The sequence below is a fragment of the Scyliorhinus torazame genome, chromosome 4, assembly GCF_047496885.1.
Source record: "Scyliorhinus torazame isolate Kashiwa2021f chromosome 4, sScyTor2.1, whole genome shotgun sequence".
NCBI lineage: Eukaryota > Metazoa > Chordata > Chondrichthyes > Carcharhiniformes > Scyliorhinidae > Scyliorhinus > Scyliorhinus torazame.
Genome location: NC_092710.1, coordinates 159549314 through 159564102, shown reverse-complemented (window position 1 = coordinate 159564102; position 14789 = coordinate 159549314). Strand labels below are relative to the sequence as shown.

Here is a 14789-nt window from a genome sequence, read left to right as displayed (position 1 = left end):
GACACAATAACGCACTGGACACTAAGGTGAAATACTTTCATTCTCGTCTGCATTCTTATTTATTATGAGCATCTCCATGAGAAATATGTTATAATGCAAAAAATACAAGATGTAAGAAGGGAGTGTTCTATTGTGCACATCCTCCAAGTTCTGTAGACATCAGATATGGTTGTTGGGACATTCTGTTCTCCATCTTTAAGAGGGAGGTTTCTTGCAATCCGATAGTAACCAACATACAAGTCACCAAAGTCAAAGTTTGTAGGTGTATAAATGAAATCAAATATTCCTCATGTGAGGCAAACAAAAATCAAATGTATCAAAATTTATGTCGGGTTAAAAAGCAAGTTGGTATTCAAGTTTACAACTGTAGATTATTTTGCAAGAAGTAATCCAAGTATGTTAATCAAAACATGTACTATCTAATTTCTTATTGATGTAGGCGTGGCTACTTCAAATGTCAGCTGTAGTCAACAAATAATTCTGAAATTAGACCTGAATAGAAAGTTTTTTAGGTCACTGAAGAATGGCCAAATAGACTGGTGAACCAACTACCACAGTAGGTGAAAGACTTTACTTAAAATAAACCACATAGGCTGGAGATCATGTGATGTAGGCACAGGAATGGCTGCTTTTACACAGTCTCTGTGCCACTTGCTTATAATCCATCATTTATCCTGATTGCCAGGCACTCACCTGCCTAATCCTCAAACTAATAATTGATGTTATGTCCCTGGACGACTTCTAGATTCGTATTGATAAGAATATGCCGAATAACATCAAGAAACCCGTTGATAAATGGATTCAATGAGGGTGGAGCTGCATTTTCAATATGGCGCCTGATCCCCAAGAGGTCTCCAACCTGGCACTCTCTGATGTACTCGGAGGTGATGAAAATGATGACCGCTTACTTTGAGAGTTATTAATCAGAGGCTTGGCATCCTGGCCTCTGTGCTCATGAGGCTGAGTTGCAGAACACCAACACAAGACTTTTGAGCCTCAATACGGAGGAGAAAATCCTGGAATATGATGCTGCCTTGGCGGAAGCTGTAATTCAATTCTTGGAAAACCGGCTATTTGGAGAACCGAGGTCGGAGAAAGAGTTTCTGAGTCGTTGATCTGCTTGATGGAGTGGAGGTATGGCACCTGTTAGGTTCTTTGAGAACCGACTGCCACGTTTTCTTAAGCTGGATGCGAAGGCTGGGCGTTTCAACTTCGAAAGGGCGCACTGTATCCCGTTGTTGGGGGTTAAGTGACATCATTCGTCCCAGGCCTGTAATCATTTGCTTCCACAATTTTAAAGATCGCCAGAGAGTCTTGGAGGTGGCAAGGCGTGGTCGGACCTGGCTCTACAAGGCTGATGATTTCCTTCTTACAGAACTTTTTGGCGGTGACACAGATTAATCGTTGTGGCTTTGATGAAGTTCAAAGGCAACTCAAAGCAGCTGGAGAGAATTATGTTATGTTTTATCCTGTGACCTCGAACGTCATATCCAACGACTCCATAAAGTCTTTCGATAATCCGACTGCTGCCTTCGCCTTCATCTATGAAGGACACGGATTTGGACTGATGGTCTGCAAATTGGACTAACTCAAAGCTTTAATCCAGACTCTTTACACAATGTTGTTGCTGAATGTCTTTTATCCTGTTAAGGGAAGATTCTAATAATTGAGCACTGTATTGAAGGGAAAGTCAGGGAACCAAGAGGTGAAGTAATCAGTGGGAAGCGTAGCTGCTTAGGTATACAAAAAAGCACGAAAAGACAAAACTCAGGAGAGGTTACGATAGTCCCCATCCCACAAAATATGACACAGTGTATGGAAAGGCTCAGTAAACCAAGGTCCACCACACTAAGAAAACAAAAAGGGACGGTCAATAGAGAATTAAAGGTGCTATATTTAAATGCGCGCAGTGTACGGAACAAGGTAGATGAGCTTGTGGCCCAGATTGTGACTGGCAGGTATGATGTGGTAGGCATCACAGAGACATGGTTGCAGGGGGTTCAGGACTGGCATTTAAACATCCAGGGATTCACAACCTATCGAAAAGACAGGGAGGTGGGCAGAGGGGGCGGGGTTGCCTTGTTAATTAGGAATGAAATTAAATCAATAGCACTAAATGACATAGGGTCAGATGATGTGGAGTCTGTGTGGGTAGAGTTGAGGAACCACAAAGGCAAAAAAACCATAATGGGAGTTATGTACAGGCCTCCTAACAGTGGCCAGGACCGGGGACACAAAATGCACCACAAAATAGAAAGTGCATGTCAGAAAGGCAAGGTCACAGTGATCATGGGGGACTTCAATATGCAGGTGGACTGGGTAAAGAATGCTGCCAGTGGACCCAAGGAAAGGGAATTCATTGAATGTTTACAGGAGGGCTTTGTGGAACAGCTTGTGATGGAGCCCACGAGGGAACAGGCCATTCTGGACTTAGTGTTATATAATGAGCCAAACTTGATTAAAGATCTTAAAGTAAGGGAGCACTTAGGAGGCAGTGATCATAATATGGTAGAATTCAATCTCCAATTTGAAAGAAAGAAGGTAGAATCAGATGTAAAAGTGTTACAGTTAAATAAAGGTAACTACAGGGGCATGAGGGAGGAACTGACGAAAATCGATTGGGAGCAGAGCCTAGTGGGAAAGACAGTAGTAACAGCAATGGCAGGAGTTTCTGGGAGTAATTGAGGACACAGTACAGAGGTTCATCCCAAAGCAAAGAAAGGTTATCAGAGGGGGGAATGGCAGCCATGGCTGACAAAGGAAGTTAGGGAACGCATCAAAGCAAAAGAGAAAGCCTATAATGTGGCAAAGAGTAGTGGGAAGTCAGAAGATTGGGAAGGCTACAAAAACAAACAGAGGATAACAAAGAGAGAAATAAGGAAAGAGAGGATCAAATATGAAGGTAGGCTAGCCAGTAACATTAGGAATGAAAGTAAAAGTTTCTTTAAATACATTAAAAACAAACGGGAGGCAAAAGTTGACATTGGGCCGCTCCAAAATGACGCTGGTAATTTTGTGATGGGAGACAAGGAAATAGCTGAGGAACTAAATAAGTACTTTGCGTCAGTCTTCACAGTAGAAGACATGAGTAATATCCCAACAATTCCAGAGAGTCAGAGGACAGAGTTGAATATGGTAGCCATCACAAAGGAGAAAGTGCTAGAGAAACTAAGAGGTCTAAAAATTGACACATCTCCGGGCCCAGATGGACTACATCCTAGAGTTCTAAAGGAGATAGCTGAAGAAATAGTGGAGGCGTTAGTTATGATCTTTCAAAAGTCACTGGAGTCAGGGAAAGTCCCAGAGGATTGGAAAATCGCTGTTGTAACCCCCCTGTTCAAGAAGGGAACAAGGAAAAAGATGGAAAATTATAGGCCAATTAGCCTAACCTCGGTTGTTGGCAAGATTCTAGAATCCATTGTTAAGGATGAGATTTCTAAATTCTTGGAAGTGCAGGGTCAGATTAGGACAAGTCAGCATGGATTTAGTAAGGGGAGGTCGTGCCTGACAAACCTGTTAGAGTTCTTTGAAGAGATAACAAATAGGTTAGACCAAGGAGAGCCAATGGATGTTATCTATCTTGACTTCCAAAAGGCCTTTGATAAGGTGCCTCACGGGAGACTGCGGAGTAAAATAAGGGCCCATGGTATTCGAGGCAAGGTACTAACATGGATTGACGATTGGCTGTCAGGCAGAAGGCAGAGAGTTGGGATAAAAGGTACTTTTTCGGAATGGCAACCAGTGACGAGTGGTGTCCCGCAGGGTTCAGTGTTGGGGCCACAGCTGTTCTCTTTACATATTAACGATCTAGATGATGGGACTGGGGGCATTCTGGCTAAGTTTGCCGATGATACAAAGATAGGTGGAGGGGCAGGTAGTATGGAGGAGGTGAGGAGGCTGCAGAAAGATTTAGACAGTTTAGGAGAGTGGTGCAAGAAATGGCTGATGAAATTCAACGTGGGCAAGTGCGAGGTCTTGCACTTTGGAAAAAAGAATAGAGGCATGGACTATTTTCTAAACGGTGACAAAATTCATAATGCTGAAGTGCAAAGGGACTTGGGAGTCCTAGTCCAGGATTCTCTAAAGGTAAACTTGCAGGTTGAGTCCATAATTAAGAAAGCAAATGCAATGTTGTCATTCATCTCAAGAGTCTTGGAATATAAAAGCAGGGATGTACTTCTGAAGCTTTATAAAGCATTAGTTAGGCCCCATTTAGAATACTGTGAGCAATTTTGGGCCCCACACCTCAGGAAGGACATACTGGCACTGGAGCGGGTCCAGCGGAGATTCACACGGATGATCCCAGGAATGGTAGGCCGAACATACGATGAACGTCTGAGGATCCTGGGATTATATTCATTGGAGTTTAGGAGGTTGAGGGGAGATCTAATAGAAACTTACAAGATAATGAATGGCTTAGATAGGGTGGACGTAGGGAAGTTGTTTCCATTAGCAGGGGAGACTAGGACCCGGGGGCACAGCCTTAGAATAAAAGGGAGTCACTTTAGAACAGAGATGAGGAGAAATTTCTTCAGCCAGAGAGTGGTGGGTCTGTGGAATTCATTGCCACAGAGGGTGGTGTTGGCCAGGACGTTGAGTGTCTTTAAGACAGAAGTTGATAAATTCTTGATTTCTCGAGGAATTAAGGGCTATGGAGAGAGAGCGGGTAAATGGAGTTGAAATCAGCCATGATTGAATGGTGGAGTGGACTCGATGGGCCGAATGGCCTTACTTCCGCTCCTATGTCTTATGGTCTTATGGTCTAATGTCTCAAGTGTTTCAGGGACTCTTATTATCCTATCTTAGTCATGGCAATAATAACAATAACCTTTATTATTGTCACAAGTAGGCTGACATTACACTGCAATGAAGTTACTGTGAAAATCCCCCAGTCGCCACACTCTGGCGCCTGTTCGGGTACACGGAATGAGAATTCTGAATGTCCAATTCACCTAACAAGCCTGTCTTTAGGGACTTGAGAGAGGAAACCGGAGCACCCGGAGGAAACGCACGCAGACATAGGGAGAACGTGCAGACTCCGCGCAGACAGTGACCCAAGCCGGGAATCGAAGCCGGGTCCCTGGCGCTGTGAAGCAACAGTGCTAACCACTGGGCTACCGTACTGTGGTAGATGTGTCATGTGCTTATTATCCATTGTCTTTTCGTACTATCCATGTGTAAATCATGGCAGAACCGAGTGGCGCCATTGCTGAAGGGGGTGGTGGTGAATGCAGATCTTCATGGGCGGGTTTAAAATGCAGGCAGGGCATTCTGTTCCTATTACCTTGTGGGTCCTTCTTTCTCCCCCTTGGGGGGATTATATCCTGATGTTAATGACAGCATGGTTGTGGGGGTAATCCTATGATCCTCAATCTTATTGCGGAATGTCCCATTAGAACCTTTGTGATCGTGCTTTTTTCGTATTTTTATTGTTTATTTGTTTATTGTCACGTGTACCAAGGTATAGTGAAAAGTATTTTTCTCCGAGCAGCTTAACAGATCATTAAGTACATGAAAATGAAAGGAAATAAAAGAAAATACATAATAGGGCAACACAAGGTACACAATGTAACTACATAACACCAGCATCAGGTGAAGCGTACAGGGGTATCGTGTTAATGAGGTCAGTCCATAAGAGGGTTGTTTAGGAGTCTGGTAACAGCGGGGAAGAAGCTGTTTTTTAGTCTGTTCGTGCGTGTTCTCAGACTTTTGTATCAACTGCCCGAAGGAAGAAGTTGGAAGAGTGAGTAAGCCGGATGGGAGGGTTCTTTGATTATGCTGCCCACTTTCCTCAGGCAGCAGGAGGTGTAGATTGAGTCAATGGATGAGAGGCAGGTTCGTATGATGGACTGGGCTGTGTTCACGACTCTCTGAAGTTTCTTACGGTCTTGGGCTGAGCAGTTGTCATACCAGGCTGTGATGCAGCCAGATAGGATGCTTTCTATGTGCAGCTGTAAAAGTTGGTAAGAGTTAATGTGGACATGCCGAATTTCCTTAGTTTCCTGAGGAAGTATAGGCGTTGTTGTGCTTTCTTGGTGGTAGCGTCGACGTGGGAGGACCAGGACAGATTTTTGGAGATGTGGACCCCGAGGAATTTGAAACTGCTAACCATCTCCACCTCGGCCCTGTTGAAGCTGACAGGAGTGTGTACAGTACTTTGCTTTCTGAAGTCAATGACCAGCTCTTTAGTTTTACTGGCATTGAGGGATAGATTGTTGTCGTTGCACCATTCCACTAGATTCTCTATCTCCCTCCTGTATTCTGACTCGTCGTTATTCGAGATCCGGCCCACTGTGGTCGTATCGTCAGCAAACTTGTAGATGGAGTTGGAATCAAATTTTACCATGTAGTCGTGTGTGTACAGGGAGTAGAGTAGGGGGCTCAGTACGCAGCCTTGCGGGGCCCTGGTATGGAGAACTATTGTGGAGGTGTTGTTGTTGTTTATCCTGCATTGGTACAAGCAGGTCTTCTATCCGTGGAGGGTGCAGATGGGGGATACTTTGGTGCCTCTGATGTAACAGATTTGGGGACTGTGGCACGAATATCCAGTCCTAATCTTCTTTTGTGGCCTATGTAATGGTGGCAGTTAATCTTCATTTGCTCATGCAATGTACGGGGGTATTAATCACCCTATCAAAAGGAGATAGAGGGCGTCATTCTCCGACCCCCCAGCGGGTCGGAGAATGGCCGTTGGCCGGCGTGAATCCCGCCCCCACCGGTTGCCGAAGTCTCCGGTACCGGAGATTCGGCGGGGGCGGGAATCGGGCCGCGCCGGTTGGCGGGCCCCCCCGCTCAATTCTCCGGCCCGGATGGGTCGAAGTCCCGCCGAGAAATTGCCTGTCCCGCCGGCATAAATTAAAGTAGGTATTTACCGGCGGGACAAGGCGGCGTGGGCGGGCTCCGGGGGGGGGGGGGGGGGGGGGGCGCGGGGCGATCTGACCCCGGGGGGTGCCCCCACGGTGGCCTGGCCTGCGATCGGGGCCCACCGATCCGCGGGCGGGCCTGTGCTGTGGGGGCACTCTTTCCCTTTCGCCTCCGCAACGGCCTCCACCATGGCGGAGGCGGAAGAGACTCTCCCCACTGCGCATGCGCGGGAAACTGTCAGCGGCCGCTGACACTCCCGCGCATGCGCCGCCCAGGGATGTCATTTCCGCGCCAGCTGGCGGGGCAACAAATGCCGTTTCCGCCAGCTGGTGGGGCGGAAATCCCTCCGGCGCCGGCCTAGCCCCTCAATGTTGGGGCTCGGCCCCCAAAGATGCGGAGCATTCCGCACCTTTGGGGCGGCGCGATGCCCGTCTGATTGGCGCTGTTTTGGGCGCCAGTCGGCGGACATCGCGCCGTTTGGGGAGAAGTTCGCCCAGAGTCTCTCTTTTCTTAAGAAGAAGGCGGACATAGCCTTATCACAGAAAACTCATCTGGAAGAAAAGGAGCACTTAAAATTGAAAAGAGATTGGCTGAAGCAAGCCGTCTACACTTCTTTTTCATTTAGTAGTGGGGGGGGGGTGGGAATTCTGATCAACAATTACCTCCCCTTGAAGGCAGAGACTTGCACGCGAGACAGGGGTGGTAGATATGTAATAATTAAGGGCAAAATGCATGGAGACACTGTCAATAATGAATGTGTTTGGACCTTCGAAGTATTCCCTGGGGTTCAGCACTAAGGCCTTTCTGGACTTTGCAGTGTTCACTGGACGTTGCTGTGATGCAGCCAGATAGGATGCTTTCTATGGTGCATCTATAAAAGTTGGTAAGAGTTAATGTGGACATGCCGATTTCCCTCGACGCGGAAAAAGCTTTTGACTGAGTTGAACGGAATCATTTGATGTATACCTGGTGGATGTTTGGGTTGGGTGAGGAATATATTAAGTGGATTCAAGAGGCAGCACAAGATCACATTTTATGTGGATGACGAGCTGCTGTTTGTATCCAACACGGTTGTTACAGTCCCGCAATTATTGGAGTGGTAGACAAATTCAGTGCATTCTCTGGTTAGAAGATCAACTTTACAAATTCTGAAGCTATGCCCGTAGGGGCATTGAGTGGTAAACCCCCTCCTCATAAATTTCCTCTTTAGTTTCCCCCCTGGTGTTCAAATATTTGGTAGTTACAATCTCCCCTTTTTTTAAGACAGCTAGGTGGGCTAAGTTTCCTCTGCTGATTATGTTTATTAGGTGGGACCTGGCTCGCTGCTAGTCTTTTGGCTGGGACAGATTGTACCAATTAAGATAAATTGTATTGCCTAGATTGTTGTACCCCCTGCAGATTTTGCCCTAATTATTGTCTGCTAGAGTTTTAAGGGGAATTAACAGAATGATTAGCTCATTTATTTGAAATAAGCAGCAGCCTTGTCACAAGCTGGTTAAGTTTCAACTCCTGGGGCCAAGGGAGGTCTGGGTCTCCTGAATATTATGCTATAACAGCTAGCTTCTCATCTAAGGTTTATAAGGGATTTGGCTAGGAAGGATCCTTTATCCATTTGGCTCGATATTGAAGTAGACCAGTAGGTTTACCCTCTACAGGCAATGTTGTTTCATGGTAGTTTTAAGGCTGGTTCTGCTAAGTATGATAATCCAATGATAATTAAAACTCTTGAGATTTGTCTTTCAGCTCGAAGGAAGATATAGGGCTGGATTCTCTGATTTTGAGACTAAGTGTTGACGCAGGTGTAGGATACAGTGGCGTTTTGCGCCCGAAGAAACGGCACAAAACCTCCACTAATCTTCCGTCTTGTGAGGGGGCTGGCAGACACGCAGCGTAGTGCCCCCCGGCTCTAGCTGCGGATACAGCCGGAGAATTGGCGGGTCCGTGGCCACGCATACGCACGGCGGCGGCCTGCAGTGGCCACGCTGTGCAACATGGCGCCGGCTGCGGGTGGACCCGGCCTGCCAAATAGTGCCCCCCTTTTCGCCATGCTCGCCACCCCTGGACCAGTGCCCCCAGCCCCTGCCAAATGCCCCCATGCTCACAGATTGGCCCACCCCAACTGTGGCGGCGCTGGACTCAGTCCGCAGCCGCCACGCCGGGTTCCTGGAAAAAAATAGCATGAGTGACCCACTGCGAGTACGCCGTTTTGGAGGTTACGGAGCATCGCAAAAGCGGCGCCGCCCCCAATTTCGGCACCAACGGGAATTCTCCGGCCAATCGCCGAACGCGACTTTGCCGTCGGAGACGGGAGAATGCCAGCCATAAACTGGCTTCTGCTCTCTCTTATCAAGGTATTCCAGACTTTATGTCCGGTCTAATTGACAAATGATTCGATACTTGGCGAGGTAAACACATTTGTAGGCCGAGTTAAGTTGAGAGATACTTCCTTGTCATCCTTTGAGCAGCTATGTCATAACTTTGACACTGCAAGAAGTCGTATGAAGTCTTACAACACCAGGTTAAAGTCCAACAGTTTTTCTTTGGAATCATTAGCTTTTGGAGCGCAGCTCCTTCATCAGGTGAGTCTCCTGATGAAGGAGCTGTGCTCCGAAAGAGAGTGATTCCAAAAAAACCTGTTGGACTTTAACCTGGTGTTATAAGATTTTACTGTGCCCACCTCATCCAACACCAGCATCTCCACATCATCAATTTGACAGCCTAGCAATCTGCTTTTTTAAGTAATTACAGCTGTGAGGCTTTATCTTTAACAAGACAACCTTGCATCTTAATTCCAGATCCTACATTAGCACGTTGGGGGCCTTACAGTCTTGGGAAAAGGATTGGCAATGAATATTGACGAGGAGACTTGCAAAATTTGGGTTTGTAATGAAATGAAGGAGACCCATTTCAAACTACTGCATCATCTGCATATCATGGCTAGTCTAAGACACAGGCTTGATCCTGCAATATCCACGAGTTGCCCAAACTGCCTGGAAGTCAAATGTGATAATATACACTGTTTATGGACCTGTGTTAAGATTCAATCCTACTGGTTTGATGTAGTCAGAGAACTGGAGAGGAATTTTAACAGAGCCTTGGTATCTAATCCGGTGTTTCTAAATCGGAGTCTTCCAGATTGGAAATTACTGATTTTAATGAAAAAGGCTATACAATATCTTGACCGTTGCAGCTCACAAGAATCTCCTATGCTACTGGATAAGTGACAAATATCCTTCAATTCAAAACTGGCACTGGGTAGTGATGCAATATGTCTCCATAGCTGCAGTCCGTTCAAAGTCTGATGCATTCCATAAAACATGGGACCATGATCCCAAATGTATAGGCTCTACCTTAGCTGACCTTCTCCTTCTGGGTTTTCCATGAGCTGGCTTATTGTGTTAGTCTTGAAATCATAAAACACATGTGTGTGCAACCCAGATTATTATCCGCTGTATTTACATGGTCTTATCCTCAGTCCCCTGAACTCAATTCATTCATCGGTTGTTGGATTGATCTGGTGTGTAACCTAGAGGCACCAGTTCCTTAAGTATACTGTTCTGAATTTATCCCATCTTGCTTGCAATTAAGCGTGTTCTGTTTTGTACATCTTGCACTAATATGTTTCTGTTAGTTGCGATTATGGTAAAAAAAAAATTGGAAAAACTTAATAAAAAACATTTTAAAAAAATTCACACAGATCAATGCGATGTTTGTTTTTGAATGCAAAAGGATAACATACCTGGATTTCATTGTACCATATGGTACATCCACCCTGGTCTTTCAGTCTGGTGTTGTAGCAACCTCTTCCACGATTTGGACATACATGGTACCAAACCTAGAAACGGTTAATTAAGTTTTGGTTAAGCCGGGGTTTGCCAAACTCTGTGCCGCAGAACTCCAGGAACATCGGGGAACCCCAAACATTCTCATAATGTCAACTCCCCCTTTTTGCCACAAAATAGGTTTGAACATAGAAATAACATGTAAAAAAGTATTTTCTGGATACCATATATCAGGAATTAGGAAGAGGCACACTGTCACAAATACATTCACCAGCTACATGGGCCCCTCACATTAACCCCAGGCAAAGCCACCCTCCTATGGCCCCTTAACATTAACCCCTGGAAGAATTATCCAATTTAGGATTGAGTAATGTAAAAAAGGTTCTCTCCTTTAAAAAGATATTTAATCTTGCTAGTTGTCATTTTTAAACGGGAGGAATGATGTGTGCGCGGCGGCTTGTCCTCACCCGCACCATGCATTTGTCCCCGCTCCCCCACTGTGCACTCATCCCTGCCCCATGGTCTCATGTACGACCCCAACCGCTGTCTCACATCCGTATCTCGGTCTCATCCCTGCACACGCAGACACACGTCCTCACACCCCCTTCCCTGCTCCTTTCCCGAAGGCCCGCTTCTGGCAGATTCATCTCCTGTCAGTTCCTGCCTCAGCTCAGCCTCGCTGTTGGTTGCAGATTTTTATGCCCAACAACAGTGAGATCGAATAAATCGAATGGGCCAATCAGAGTAAGGCCTCTTGGAGTACTGGATATTGATGGGCCAACCAGTCAGCCTATAATGGAATCTCTACAGTGGGGAATGAGGCCATTAAGCTCATCTAGACTGCTCCAACTCTCTGAACGAGCACCCAACCGTGGCCCATTCCCCCGCCCAATCCCCACACAACCCCAGACCCCAACCGTTGAACACTAAGGGGCAATATAGCAAGGCCAATCCACCGAACTTGCACATCTTTGGACTGTGGAAGGAAACTGGAGCACCCGGAGGAAACCCACGCAGACATGGAGAGAAAGTGGAAACTCCACACAGTCACCAAGGTTGGAATTGAACCCGGGCCCCTGGTGCTGTGAGGCACTAGTGCTAACCACTGTACCGCCCCGAATCAGCATCCAATGCTCCAAGAGTTCTTGCTCTGATTGGCATCTCGAATTATTTTTAAACTTTGTATGTTTGCACATAGTGGCTGCCAGCTTCACGGACCCCCTGGAAACCTTTCGCGGACCTCAGTTTGGGAACCCCTGTGTTTTCTAATTGTAGTCATAGCTCCAGGAGGACCAGCCAAATTCTGGTTCTTTTCAAAGTGACAACACATCAATAGATTTCAAATGATGCTCAATAAGGATACAAAGCATAATTATTGGACTTGCAACTTCAATACTTTAATATCTTCCTGCTTGAAATAATTGTAAATAGCCTCCATATTAAACCATCTAAAAACAGCAGCTATACAATTTTAAAAGATCACAGGGTTTGGTTATTACTTGGTACAATAGGGGGAAGTGGTGGCATTGTGGTATTGTCACTGGACTGGTGATCCAGAAACCCAGGGTAACACTCTGGCGAGCTGGATTTAAATATCGGTGGAAATTGAATCCAATAAATATCTGGAGTTAAAAGTCTGAAGACCATGAAAACATTGTCGATTTGTCATTAAAAACCCAGCTGGTTCACTAATGTACTTTAGGGAAGGAAATCTGCTGTCCTCACCTGGTTTGGCCTACATGTGACTCCGGATCCTCAACAATATGATTGACTCTTAAATGCCCTCTGAAATGGCCTGACAGCCACTCAGTTGTATCAAACCGCTACAATAGAAAGGTAAGAAAGTGGACGGACTACCCAGTTTCGACCTAGGCACTGGAATGACAACAGCAAACCCAGCCCTGTCGACCTGACAAAGTCCTTGTTAATAACATCTGGGGCCTGTGCCAAAATTGGGAAAGCGATCCCACAAACTACGTAAGCAACAGCCTGACATAGTCAGACTGACAGAATCATACCATACACATAACATCCCAGACACCACTATCACCATCCCTGGAGGTATGTCCTTTCCCAATGGCAGGACCGATCTAGTAACATAGAATTTACAGTGCAGGAGACCATTCGGCCCATTGAGTCTGCATTGGACCTAGGAAAGAGCACTCCATTTAAGCAGTGGTATGCAGTCGGGAGGGAGTTTCCCTGGGAGTTATCAACATTAAATTTGAACCCCATGAAGTCTCATGGCTTCAGGTCAATCATGGGAAAGGAAACCTCCCGCTGCTTACCACGTACCATCCACCACGAGTTGATGAATCATTACTCCTCCATGTTGAACACCACTTGGAGGAAGCACTGAAGGTGGCAAGGGCACAGAATGTACTCTGGGTGGGCGACGTCAATGCCCATCACCCGGAGTGGCTCAGTAGCACCACCACAGACCGAGCTGCTAGACTGGGACTGCAGCATGTGGTGAGGGAACCAACAAAAGGAAAAGACATAGCTGACTTAATCTTTACTGACCTGTCTTAGATGCATCTGTCTATGCCATTGTCAGTAGGAGTGACCACTGCACAGTCCTTGTGGAGACAAAGTCGCGTCTTGACACTGTGGATACCATTTGTTGTGTTGTGTGCCTACCATCGTGCTAAATGGGATGGATTCAGAATAGATCTAGCAACTCAAGCTTGGGCATCCATGAGGTGTTGCCATCAGCAGCAGAATTGTACTTAGCCACAATCTGGAACATCATGGCCCAGCACATCTCCCACATTGCCACCAGGCCAGGCGATCGACCCTGGTTCAAACAAGTATGCAGGTGGGCATGCCAGGAGAAACATGAGACATATTAAAAAATTAGGTGTCAACCTGGTGAAGCTACAACACAAGACTACTTGTGTGCCAAACAACAGAAGCTGCAAGTGATAGACAGAGTTAAGTGATCCCACAACCAACGGATCAGATCTAAGCTCTGCAGCCCTGCCACATCCAGTGGTGAATGGTGGTGGACAATTAAATAACTCACTGGAGGAAGAGGCTCCACAAATATCCCTATCCTCAATGATACATAGAATTTACAGTGAAGGAGGCCATTTGGCCCATCGAGTCTGCACCGGCTCTTGGAAAGAGCACCCTACCTAAACCCGCACCTCCACCCTATCCCCATTACCCAGTAACCCCACCCAACACTAAGGGCAATTTTGAACACTAAGGGCAATTTAGCATGGCCAATCCATCTAACCAGCACATCTTTGGACTGTGGGAGGAAACCGGAGCACCCGGAGCAAACCCACGCAGACACGGGGAGAACGTGCAGACTCCGCACAGACAGTGACCCAGCGGGGAATCGAACCTGGGACCCTGGAGCTGTGAAGCAATTGTGCTAACCACAATGCTACCGTGCTGCCCTTAAATGATGGAAGAACCCAGCACATCTGTGCAAAAGACAAGGCTAAAGCATTCACTTTAATCTTCAGTGAGAAATCTTGGTCTCCTCCCCAGCATCATAGTTGCAAGTCTTCAGCCAATTCGATTCACTCCATGCGATATCAAGAAACGGCTGAAGGTACTGGATACCACAAAGGCTATGGGCCCTGACAATATTCCAGCAATAATATTGAAAACATGTGCTCCAGAACTTGCCAGGCTTCTAGCCAAGCGGTTTCAGTACAGCTACAACACTGGTATCTACCTGGCAATGTGGAAAATTGCCCAGGTATGTCCTATACACAAAAAGCAGGACAAATTCAACATGGCCAATTACTGCCCTATCAGTCTACTCTCAATCATCAGTAAAGTGATGGAAAGGGTCATCAACAGTGCTATCAAGTGGTACTTACTTAGCAATAAACTGCTCACTGATGCTCAGTTTGGGTTCCGCCAGGATCACTCAGCTCCTGACCTCATTCCAGACTTGGTTCAAACATGGACAAAAGAGCTGAACACCAGATGTGAGGTGCGAGTGACTGCCCTGGACACCAAGGCAGCATTTGATCATGTATGGAATCAAGGAGTCCTAGCAAAACTGGAGTCAATGGGAATCAGGGAGAAACTATAAGACCATATGACATAGGAACAGAATTAGGTCACTCGGCCATGGAATCTGCTCCGCCATTTAATCATGGCTGATTTTTCTCACCCCCA

General features: G+C 46.3%; 1 protein-coding gene across 1 annotated transcript in view; it reads right to left on the bottom strand.

Moving 5' to 3' along the window:
• The window catches only part of ddx1 (DEAD (Asp-Glu-Ala-Asp) box helicase 1), a 75776-nt gene that overhangs the window by 8611 nt on the left and 52376 nt on the right, over positions 1-14789 (bottom strand). The window contains exon 24 of the mRNA XM_072498806.1: positions 10604-10699. Coding sequence (XP_072354907.1) covers positions 10604-10699 — 96 coding nt within the window. The remainder of the gene's footprint in view (positions 1-10603; positions 10700-14789) is intronic.